The sequence below is a fragment of the Salvelinus namaycush genome, chromosome 5 (assembly GCF_016432855.1).
Source record: "Salvelinus namaycush isolate Seneca chromosome 5, SaNama_1.0, whole genome shotgun sequence".
NCBI lineage: Eukaryota > Metazoa > Chordata > Actinopteri > Salmoniformes > Salmonidae > Salvelinus > Salvelinus namaycush.
In genome coordinates, this window is record NC_052311.1 from 29,082,275 (window position 1) to 29,094,440 (window position 12,166).

The window sequence follows — 12,166 nt, forward strand, 5'->3', positions numbered from 1 at the left end:
GATATGGCTTTTTCTTTGCAACTCTGCCTAGAAGGCCAGCATCCCGGAGTCGCCTCTTCACTGTTGACGTTGAGACTGGTGTTTTGTGCTTTTCTTTCAAAAACAAGGACATTTCTAAGTGACCCCAAACTTTTGAATGGTAGTGTATGTTGTGTATGGTGGTGTTTGTGGTTTGTTGCTGCACACAAGTTTATCAGTGTGCACAGGTAGAGAGGATGATTTAAGAGGCTTGAACAGAAGTGAGGGGGGATGGGGTGGATGTGAGATTTAAAGGGATGAGGAGGGAGAGAAGAGAAGGAGAGGGGAAAGGGAGGTAAAGGAGGAGGGGGGGGGGGGGGGGGGAGAGAATCTGTTGAATAATTCAGCGCCCCCTGTCTGTGTGAGTTAGCATCAACACAGTCTGTGCAACCCCAAAAGACCCTCCCGTACACATCTGCAAAACAACTCAAATGTACACACACACACACAAACACTGAAATACACCACACACCCTTTCTTTCTCTCAGTAAGTGTGAATTATTCAGTTGGTGGGGAGAGGAGAGCTGTGTGGGTTGGTGCTGTGACAGCAGGTGACCCTGCAGCAGGAAGAAAGGACATGGTGCCTACTCTGCTCTCCTCTGCTCTGTTCTCCTCTGCTCTCCTCTCCTCTGCTCCACTCTCATCTGCTCTCCTCTCCTCTGCTCTCTTCTCCTCTACTCTCTTCTCCTCTGCTCTGCTCTCCTCTCCTTTCCAGTGCTCTGCTCTCCTCTGCTCTCTTCTCTTCTCCTCTGCTCTCTTCTCCTCTACTCTCCTCTGCTCTCTTCTCCTCTGCTCTGCTTTCCTCTGCTCCCCTCTCCTCTCCTCTCCTCTGCTCTCCTCTCCCCTGCTCTGCTCTCCTCTGCTCTCTTCTCCTCTCATCTGCTCTCTTCTCCTCTGCTCTCCTCTCCTCTGCTCTCTTCTCCTCTCCTCTGCTCTCTTCTCCTCTGCTCTACTCTGCTCTCCTCTCCTCTGCTCTCTAAAGTACTATTTACAGCTTACTTGACGCTCATAAAACACTCATCTTTACATTGCATTTTCCTTACATTGCACTTTGCTCCTCCTTACACTCTCCATGTTCCTTTCCTGACAGCCCGACCTGGAAGAGATCGAGTCTGCACAGGAAGTGCTTGCCAGGGCAGCAGCCACGGGCCTATTGGACGGGATCGATTCCAACAATCCAACCAGGAAGGAGAGGCGTGGCCGACAGACCCACCAGGCACCAATCAGTCACGCCCGCTCAGCTCATACACGCCCACACGCCACCGCCAGCAGCCAATCCAGAGTCATGGAGTTCCTGAACCGTGAGACCAAGGGTAGTAGCTCCACCCCTACGGTGGGGTCGACCAATGGAGGTCTGTCGCAACGAGGTCAGTTCATTCACACACACAGTTTCACTCCTAACACACGCATACTCAACTGCTCGTTCTGTGTCGTACTAGTCCAAAGGCCAAGAGCTATTTCAGTCTCTCTTCTCCATCTCTTCCTTTCGCCTCCTTCCTCTCTCTCACACTCCGCCATCCCCTACTTCCTCTTTCTCTGTCCTCTAGGTAAAGCCAAGCCTGCTCGCCGACGCCCTCCCAAGCCCTCCCTCTCTAACAGTTCCTCCTACACCTCCCCTTACCCCGCCCCTAACCCCGCCTCCAGCCTCTCCAGGAAGAATCAGACCCGCCTCATCAACACTGCAGCTGCATACAACAACCGCCTCTCGCCTACCGCCACAGACCCCAACCCCCCTGCTGCCCCTCTCACCACAGCCCCCTTCGCCCCCCTGGTCCACCCTGGCCCCCCTAAGGGACGTCAGGAGGTGCTGCGCCCCGTGGCCCTCACCCTGCCCCCGGTCCTGTTCCCTGGGTACTCCCCCCCGGCCAGACAGATCCGGAACCTCCCTCCGCCCCCCCAGAGGTCCAACCCCACCCTGGCCTACTACCAGTGGAAGACCTCACCCTCCCAGGTGCCCCTGATCAAGTCCTCTGGTAGTGTCAACGAAAAGCCTGTCGTCAAACACCCTCGCCCCTGGCTCTGACACAGCACACAGGACAATACTTCAGGCAAATACACACAGATACACCCTCAAATACTGAAGACAAAAAACACACTACCATACACTGAAATATAGAAGACATGTTACACACACACACACATATATATATATACACACACACACATATATATATATATATACACACATACAAGTTACATTCACACACAGTGTCCATAGTGCTGTCACTACTATAGTTTTAAAGCAAAAACAATAAAGCACCTTTAAAGTAATTTCACTTTAATACTTTTTGTATGTGTCATAAAACAAGTATGCCATAGTCAAGTATGCCATCCTCAAGTATACAGTAATTGTATATTTTTACAGTAGTGCCAATTACCAAATATGTGATTTCATGACTTCAATGACTTGACGCATTACATGAGAAAATAAACCTGCACTTTCAAGACCTTCCCTTGTTTTGGTATTGCATTTATTTTCACAACAGATTACAATTACATGGTGTAGAGATGAGTGAAGAACAGAGCACATGAATCACACTATTTTCACGTATGTTTTTAACGTTGGAGTGGATTGCATTCACAGAGTTGAGTTAGAGTGTAGAGAGGTGTTCCTGGGTCCTAAAGGAGACAGTGGGCGGTCAGCTCTCCATAGTTTGGTGAACGTGTGTGTGTGTGTGTGGGGACAGGTTTAGATAGTCTGGTGGGGTTAGGCTTTTGTGCAGAGCACCTATCTCCATAATGACACCCTCCTCAGTAACTTCTCTCTCCAATGATGATCCATCTCTATCTCTCCCCTCACATTCAGATTACAGACACATGAAATACCAACACCACCCCATTCCTCCCTCTCACCTCTCATCTCCAACCTGGGGTACAATCATTACTTTACAATAAGTATAGTACAATCCGAGCACCCCTCAAGGGAGACATTGGTTCAGTCCGTTATGTGAGCCAGATGGGATGGAATACATTGGTTCCCATGCTCTGTGCACTTCCTGTATCTGTTAGGACATCATGGCTGTCTAGTCCATCACATGACACGTCTCTGTTGGAGTCTGGGGCTCAAAGGTTACCAGGTTGGGTAGAACAGCTGGATGGCGGCGATTGGTCAGTGGCCTTGTCCGTAGCGATCGGCTTTTGCCATAAGCATGTCCCGTTTCCACGTCAACGAGACAGACGTCTTAAAGAGACCATTGTGTGTGTGTCCCGTTCTGGAATGCTACTCAGTTTGGCACTGTGATGGGAACAGGGCTGCTCTCACTGTGTACAAGAAGTACAAAAAAGGGGTAGATAAACAAACACACATTCAGTGTGGGCTTCCTGATGCAACAAAGCCAGCACTCAATGGGGATTGGTTCTTTTTCTCATGTATGTCCAGTGTGTCTCATTATTAGTCTAAAGCCTGCGTCACAGAAAGCAATTTGGACGCAATTTAAATCGCATGCAACATCCAATCCTGTTATGTATCACATCATGGTTTCATAAATGATTTGTTTATCCAAAAGTTTGGTAATTGTAACAGCATCGATATAGACAAAAATGCTGGCTGTACAATTTAGTTAGTTAGAATGTTGCCTATTGCCAAATCTGTTTTTACCCAGCTCTCGAAAACTCAAGACGGCATTCTGCCTTCTCCCTACAGTTTTCAGCCTTTCGCTTAGTCCACGACTGGCTCATGTTGACTACAATCCCGACGCTGTGTTTAGACGTTTAGAAACGTCAATAATCAAGGCTTTCAAAACATGTGGCCCTTGTCTTTCATCAGAAGAGAAAGAATCCTTCAAATAAAAAAAGATACACTTACAGTAGCAAGGTGTGTATCAAATTAACCTTTCTATTTTTTTATTTTATTATTTCTCGATGATATGAAAGATAAGGTCCTTACGCTTCCAAAACCGTACCGCAAGCGACTCGTGTTACTGTTCAGATTGAGCATCGGGGATCTTAACAAAACTCCCCCGTAGAGAAGACGCCTTCATCCAATAAGTCTTATGTATAATGTAATGGAACTGAGAGTCATGATCAAGGGCTATGTTTTACCAATCTAGCTAGCTAAATAAGCTAGCAACGAGCTAACCTCGCTAGCGCAGTTCATGTTGGACAATTTCAGTTGAAACTGGACAGATAAAGGTCTGGGTTCACTTTTAAAATGACATTTATTGACTGCCAGAGCATGTACGTAAGCCATGACTAGACAATTTTTTCTGACATTTGGCATGTCTCTTGTGGTTTGCAGCAGCACTTACAGCTGTGTTGACACGACAACCGGGTCAGAGTTCCGTACGGAACGATATGACGAGTCATGTAAACTTTTTTTTCTGCTCACTGATTGGACACCCCATACAGTCAGTTGCGGGAAATAGGATTCATTTCTATCTTGCGGTGCAATGCAACTAAGTTGCAGGCCCCAAAACATTTGGGGGGTGACACACTGTGCAACACAGTTGCACCTTTGTTGCAAGCAACATAAATTGTATCCAGAATGCTTTGTGTGACATCGGCTTAATACTCCATTCAGCTCAGTAGTAATAATACTCCACAAGACGAGGCAGTGCCCGGTGAGGACAGCTGTGGCCTGGCTAAAGTAGGCAAGTCTCGCTATGACACAGCAGAGTTCAAAGCTCAATGGAAAGTTCCACTAGTGATGACCCAAATTAACAGCACATCATTCTGCTGTAGCTTGGCCTTCTTCTTCTTCTTCTGCAGATTAGTTCACTTTGTATTATTTTGAGCAGATACACATTTCCAGATCCATTCCTCCTTTGGTCTGCCCAGTGGTGTTAAGTTAACATGTATGTACATCGTTGGTTACCATGGCTGGTATTGGTTAGGAGTGGTTGTAGGTCGTAGTTGTGGCGATAGTGTGAGTGACAAAGCCAGGGGCTGTGGTAGGGGGTGTGGTCAGTGAGCTGTCCGTCATTGCTGAGGCAGTTCTGAGGGCGTTTTCTTTGTTTTCAGAGTGTCTATGAGAGACTGGACGCCACGCTTCACGCTGGTGGTCACCCGGCGCGTCACCGAGTCGGGGGGCGGGGATGAGGAGCCAGCTCTCTGGGAGGGGGGGCGTGCCACCAGACACTTCTGATACCGCAGCTGAGGAAGAGGGGAGGAGGAGGGGGGGGGGGGGGGAAGTACATCAGTCTAACTCAACCACAACACTAACTCTAGCTTCATGTCCACGTCCTGGTTCAACCCTAAATGCAAGAACGAGGATAAGCAGACAATGTATATATACAGTATGTGTGTACACACAGTAGGTTTGAGTAGGAGTCTCACCACACAAGCAGCCTGCACGGCCTCAGACACACTGCCAGCGTTGGGGTCACACCAGAACACGTGGCACTGGAAGTGCTGGTTCCCAGAGTCCATGACGAAAGCAAAGGTGTGGATGTCCCGGCCCACTCCCATGAAGGACAGGAAACGCACGCGGCACTCCACCAACACTTCCTCCTCCTCTTCCTGTCCAGGGGACCAATGGTTATAGAATATAGGGAATATTCAGGTAGAAATGAAGATATGTTTATTTGTCATGATGAGGGCAATGGGTCAAAGCAAGAAAAGCCAGGTTGGTTAAGATGAAATCAATATCTACAGTAGGTTTCAGTCCAGACGGATTAGATGTGAATCTGTTGTTTCACATGCGGTTGCCAAATGGATAACAAATGAAAATCATGAATGTGGTAAAGCGATTCAGAGATAATCCACAGGTAAGAGAAGAAAATATGCTACTTGCCTTCTCCTTGATGACAGCCACGGTGGCGTCAGCCACACTCAGTATGACAGGGGTCCAGTCCTCTTTTCCTGTGGAGGTCACCAGGCTCTCTATAGCCCCGTTGATGATGTCCATACCTGGAGAGAGGGAGGAAAGAGAGAGGTGAAACCTGAGTTTGTTTTCTAACTCCAGTGGAGTGGCGGTCGGTGCCGTTTAAGATGAGGGAGGACGATTATTTTCATATTCCATTCACCCAGTTCAATATACCATTGATAGATTTTGACTACTACATGATACTCACATTTTCCCTGTACCCATCATGAGGTTGTTACAATTTAGCCTATGAATGAAAGTTTACAACATAGGTGCACAGGTCGAGAGAAAATGTTTAAATAATCAAGGTGACAGACAGTGACTCATTTAATACCGCCTCGCACACTTTTGACTGGATCTAGCTGATCTAGGGTGTAATCATTAGTCCAACAATTGCCAACAAGAGTTTATATTGGACAAATTCAGGTATGTTTAGCCCCGTTTCGTTCCGTTCGCTTCTGTTTAAGAAACGTTTTTAAACAGAATTTGGCGGTATGAATACACCTCTGATCACATGCAAACACAGTTCACTTTCATAGCAGCCACATACAAACAGCATGATCACTTGCTCATTGTATTCCTTCTTGCATCAACGCGCTCTCCTCCTCTCACCTTTTCCCTTCGCTTGTGGACTTCAGTTCACAACACATCAGCTGTCTGTGACCAGGCAAACTTTCCAAGCCAAACCTTCATATCATAATTGATAACAAATACACACAGCCTACGTCTTTAGCTAATATTAGCTAATTTCATAGTCAATATAGCAACTAGAATTAACTCGTTAGTAAACCTGCTACAATCATGCACTGTACAGTCAGAAAGCAGTTTAGCAGTTACACCGGTGGCAATAAATTTATAAAACCAAAAGCTTACTTTGACTTGGAAGAGTGTCTGTGTGGGATAGCAATAGCCAGCAAACTAACATAGCATCACTCTCTGTTTGAGCCGGGTGTTTGAGTAGGCTAAACTGGCTAGATCCATAAACTAGCTAAGCAAGTGAAAAAAATACTACGGGAAATATAGCTAGCTTTCTCTCTCCCTCTCTCTCTTGCTTCTCTTTCATTTTTGAAGAATTTAATTTGTTCAAAACTGTTCAGCTATTGTCTGTCTCTTTCAGTCAACTACTCACCACATTGTATGCACTGCAGTGCTAGCTAGCTATATCTTATTCTTTCAGTACTAGATTAATTATCTGATCCTTTGATTGGGTAGACAACATGTCAGTTCCTGCTGCAAGAGCTGATAGGTTGGAGGACATCCTCCATAAGTTGTCAGAATTACTGTGTAAGTCTATGGAAGGGGGTAAAACCAGGAACCTCCTAGGTTTTGTATTGAAATCAATGTACCCAGAAGAGGACGGAAGCTAGCTGTCCTCCGGCTACACCATGGTGCTACCCTACAGAGTGCTGTTGAGGCTACCGTAGACCTTCATAGCAAAACAGTGTGTTTTAATAAATTATTTGATGACGTGAATATATTTAGTATAGTTTAATCTAGGATAACTTTAATGTTTCACTTTAGTTTTTTTGGTTGTCTCCTTCCTCCCCTGAGGAGCCTCCACTGCTCCAGTATGTGTACGGACCATGATTAACGGAACAATTCAGGTGGTTAGGTACGGCTGTATATGTAGCGTCCTTACTTCTCTTACCTATGGGGCGAGACACAGACGTCATCCCCAGGTAGTTCACATTGAACTTCTGTACCAGCTCAGTCTTTGGGACGGGAAACTCTGTGGGAGAAAACACACATCAGACACCAAAGATGCACGCACGCACACACACCACACACACTACAAAGGATGTCCGAGCAGACTCAGGCAAAGAAATGTCCAAACAGGCTTGTTAGTCTAAAATACAAAAATAAAACAGATTCTTGTGTGAATATTTGAATATTTCAGATGCTGTTGCATCTAATTAGGTCATATGAAAAAACAACTAAAAATGGTTATTCATACAAGTGTGCAGAACTTCAGAGGGGCTGGTTTGATAAACGCTCGGCTCAAAAACAAATGTATTTACAGGGTGGCCTGAAGGTCCGGGAAGTCTTCTATCCCTCTCTCCATCCTAACACAGAGAAGAGTTTAAATACCAACACCCCGGATAAACAACAGAACAGGAGTTAGTCTACTTCCTATTACACTCTCCCTGAGGGTCGGGGAGAAACAAGGGATGGAATGAAAGGAGGGGAGAGACAGTGGGGGGGTCTGGTAGTGGAGTGCACAGGCGGTTTGGTCGTGGTAGCGAGTAGCGAGTGAGCAATGTTCGTCCAATGAGCGCTTTGATCTCTCAACAGGGGTTGCTGAGCGTTAGGGCTGGCCACGACTCAACACTAATTGGCTTTTAATGAGGCGAGCTGCTCCTGTGAGCTCAGAGCCCATCCACGTTTTTTTACTCGATGCACATAATAAAAGTATTTCCCCCGTAGTCAGCAGATCCTGACACAAAAGCTGAAGTTATGGGATGAATTGTTATTTTATTATCTATAATAATTGGTTTAGTACTTTTGGTAATGTGTCATGAGATGTTGTACTGTTGTCAGCATAATTCAGGCTTAAGTGAACCAAGCACAGCTTTTTCATTAACAAGTGTTTGCATTCAGTTCTGGATTCATAAGGGGCCTTTTCTTCATTTGCAGTGAAACACTCTCATGAAATACATACAGAGGGAGAAACAAATCAAGTTAATGCTCAACTCCAATTCCGTAAGCAGATCACTATTAATGAATAGTACCTGTGTGTGTGTGTGTGTGTGTGTGTGTGTGTGTGTGTGTGTGTGTGTGTGTGTGTGTGTGTGTGTGTGTGTGTGTGTGTGTGTGTGTGTGTGTCACCAAGCCCCTTACCCTGGAGAGGAACATCGGAGCCTGTTTGGGATGAGCTGCAGGCAGCAGCCTTCGCACTCTTCCTCTCAGCCATAATCTGGAGGTAGAGAGGAGTGGGGGAGAGAGGGAGAGTCGGACAGGGGAAGAGAGGGGTAAAGGAGGGGGGATAAGATGGTAATGTTAAACAAAGAAATTCAAAGCGTTTCAACTTCAAACTCAGAAAGAAGCACAAGTCATTATGTGTTCTTTGAACTAAAATGTAGAAATATTTCCTAATGAATGAATCTCTCCCCATTTCTCTTCTCGATCTCTTCGTGTTCTTATACTGCAGCAGAGCAGCCACGCTCCTTAAGAAGAGGGCACTGTAATGTGCTGCACTCCCTTCGAGATAGTTGATTAATTGTAGGTGTCATTAATCAAAGTCTATGGTGAGTCTGCAACTCTCTGCTCACAGGGGAACAAACACACACACACACACACACGTATGTATGTACGCAGGCACACACACACAGCACACCAACAGAGGCTGAGGTCAGTAAGTTTTCACACTGCAGTAGGAATTGTTTTAAATAGACAATGTGGAGTGTAGGACTTATTTACTAGCGCACAATGAGTGACTGTTTGGGATTATTCATTTACTTCTGTATGGGACTGCCAGGCCAACAACGTATTGAGTAAGAGCTGAGAAACACTGAGACAAGATGTAGAGCTTTTTTCCAAAGTGGGTCACCATCTCTCGTCAGAGTGCAGATCACAAACAACAGACAAGAAGACTACCTTTATTTTGCTGAGTGAATTGTCCTTTTCAAGGTCATGCCTGGTCTAAAGCCTACAGACCGTCGAAGCTGGCAGTGTCTAGAACAGTGAAACTGGTCTAGTCTCCATGTGCATGATACATCCATAAGGAACAAGACATTCAGCAGGGACTGGGAATGAGTAGTAGCAGTTTAGCATTCTCTCCTCCTCTCCTCGTCACTGCTACATAACGAACGTAGTTTACGCCTTTCAGGGCTAGCACTTCCTTAACCCTGAGTTGGGTTTAAACACTCCCCCATGGGCCTCCCGGGTGGCGCAGTGGTCTAGGGCACTAGCTGCGCTAGCTGCGCCACCAGAGACTCTGGGTTCGCGCCCAGGCTCTGTCGCAGCCGGCCGCGACCGGGAGGTCCGTGGGGCGACGCACAATTGGCCTAGCGTCGTCCGGGTTAGGGAGGGTTTGGCCGGTAGGGATATCCTTGTCTCATCGCGCACCAGCGACTCCTGTGGCGGGCCGGGCGCAGTGCGCCCTAACCAAGGGAGCCGGGTGCACGGTGTTTCCTCCGACACATTGGTGCGGCTGGCTTCCGGGTTGGAGGCGCGCTGTGTTAAGAAGCAGTGCGGCTTGGTTGGGTTGTGTTTCGGAGGACGCATGGCTTTCGACCTTCGTCTCTCCCGAGCCCGTACGGGAGTTGTAGCGATGAGACAAGACAGTAACTACTAACAATTGGTTACCACGAAAATTGGGGAGAAAAGGGGGTAAAATAAAAAAATAAAAAATAAAAATATATTTTTTAAAACACTCCCCCATCCTCCCCTCAACCTCACAACCGCCCGCCCCAGGGCAGATCTAATGGTGATGTTGGTGACGGGTACACACACTGTATAAGCAGGATTGCAATGTGATCAAAATGAGGTGTGTACTTCTTTCTGCTCCCTCGACTTGAATTCAACGGACAGCACATTTCTGTGAGAATGTACTGTCTGTTTGTATCTACTTCCTGTGTCTGGAATGGCAGGCCCACTCACCTTGGAACAGATTTCGTGGAGACTCGTTGCTATGGCTTCTGCAGGGGTATCACATCGAAACACATGGCATTTCAACACCCGTGTGTTTTTGTCTCTCGCCACATAGGCAAAGTCCCTATAGAACGGATAGAAGATATCATATGAGACATGAATATGTGTCATATTTACATGTATGTATATGGTAGGTAATTAAATAAATTAGATTAGCATCTGTATATTTTGACATTATGAATTTTGGTGAAAGGCATGGGATAGTATACAGAAGTTTCCACTACTACTACTATGAAATTCAGACACCTTGACTTTTTCCACATTTTGTTAGGTTACAGACTTATTCAAAAATTGTTTCAATTGTTTTTTCCCCCCTCATCAATGTACACACAATACCCGGAGTGTCTCCCATTCTTCTCTCCAGATCCTCTCAAGCTCTGTCAGGTTGGATGGGGAGCGTCGTCTCTCCAGAGATGTTCGATTGGGTTCAAGTCCAGGCTCTGGATGGGCCACTCAAGGACATTCAGGGACTTGTCCCGAAGCCACTCCTGCATTGTCTTCGCTGTGTGCTTAGGGTCATTGTCCTGTTGGAAGGTGAACCGTTCCCCCAGTCTGATGTCCTGAGCGCTCTGGAGCAGGTTTTCATCAAGGATCTCTCTGTACTTTGCTCCGTTCATCTTTGCCTCGATCCTGACTAGTCTCCCAGTCCCTGCCGCTGAAATACACCCCACAGCATGATGCTGCCACCACCATGCTTCACCATAGGGATGGTGCCAGGTTTCCTTAAGACGTGATGCTTGGCATTCAGGCTAAAGAGTTGAATCTTGGTTTCATCAGACCAGAGAATCTTGTTTCTCATGATCTGAGAGTCTTTAGGTGCCTTTTGGCATACTCCAAGAGGGCTGTCGTGCCTTTTAGGCTTTCGTCTGGCCACTCTACCATAAAGGCCTGATTGGTGGAATGCTGCAGAGATGGTTGTCCTTCTGGAAGGTTCTCCCATCTCCACAGAGGAACTCTAGAGCTCTGTCAGAGTGACCATCGGGTTCTTGCTCACCTCCCTGACCAAGGCCCTTCTCCCCCGATTTCTCAGTTTGGCCGAGCGGGCAGCTCTAGGAAGAGTCTTGGTGGTTCCAAATTTCTTCCATTTAAAAATGATGGAGGCCACTGTGTCCTTGAGGACCTTCAATGCTGCTGAAATGTTTTGGTACCTTTCCTGTTTTGGTACCAATCCTGTCTAGGAGCTCTATGCACAATTCCTTCGATCTCATGGCTTGGTGTTTGCTCTGACATGCACTGTCAGCTGTGGGACCTTATATAGACAGGTGTGTGCCTTTCCAAATCATGTCCAATCAATTGAATTTACCACAGGTGGACTCCAATCAAGTTGTAGAAACATCTCAAGGATGATCAATGGAAACAGGATGCACCTGAGCTCAATTTCGAGTCTCATAGCAAAGGGTCTGAATAGTTATGTAAATAAGGTATTCCTGTTTTTTTGTAAATTTGTAAAAACCTGTTTTCGCTTTGTCATTATTGGGTATTGTGTGTAGATTGCTGAGGATTTGTATTTATTTAATCCATTTTAGAATAAGGCTGTAACGTAACAAAATGTGGAAAAAGTCATGGGGTCTGAATACTTTCCGACATGCAATGTATGATACATTACCCTGACATGCAATGTATGGTACATTACCCTGACATGCAATGTATGGTACATTACCCTGACATGCAATGTATGGTACATTACCCTGACAT

General features: G+C 46.3%; 2 protein-coding genes across 2 annotated transcripts in view; one reads left to right on the forward strand and one right to left on the reverse strand.

The window, feature by feature from the left end:
• LOC120048168 (putative methyltransferase NSUN7) overlaps nucleotides 1–2,470 on the forward strand; it is a 31,360-nt gene extending 28,890 nt beyond the window's left edge. The window contains exons 12-13 of the mRNA XM_038993919.1: nucleotides 1,109–1,385; nucleotides 1,566–2,470. Coding sequence (XP_038849847.1) covers nucleotides 1,109–1,385; nucleotides 1,566–2,041 — 753 coding nt within the window. The 3' untranslated portion in view covers nucleotides 2,042–2,470. The remainder of the gene's footprint in view (nucleotides 1–1,108; nucleotides 1,386–1,565) is intronic.
• The window catches only part of apbb2b (amyloid beta (A4) precursor protein-binding, family B, member 2b), a 29,446-nt gene continuing 19,747 nt past the window's right edge, over nucleotides 2,468–12,166 (reverse strand). Inside the window, exons 2-8 of the mRNA XM_038993920.1 lie at nucleotides 10,421–10,535; nucleotides 8,660–8,735; nucleotides 7,470–7,550; nucleotides 5,750–5,865; nucleotides 5,293–5,469; nucleotides 3,824–5,109; nucleotides 2,468–3,279 (exon numbers count right to left, since the gene is read on the reverse strand). Of these exons, the coding sequence (XP_038849848.1) occupies nucleotides 4,936–5,109; nucleotides 5,293–5,469; nucleotides 5,750–5,865; nucleotides 7,470–7,550; nucleotides 8,660–8,732 (621 nt within the window). The 5' untranslated portion in view covers nucleotides 8,733–8,735; nucleotides 10,421–10,535 and the 3' untranslated portion in view covers nucleotides 2,468–3,279; nucleotides 3,824–4,935. The remainder of the gene's footprint in view (nucleotides 3,280–3,823; nucleotides 5,110–5,292; nucleotides 5,470–5,749; nucleotides 5,866–7,469; nucleotides 7,551–8,659; nucleotides 8,736–10,420; nucleotides 10,536–12,166) is intronic.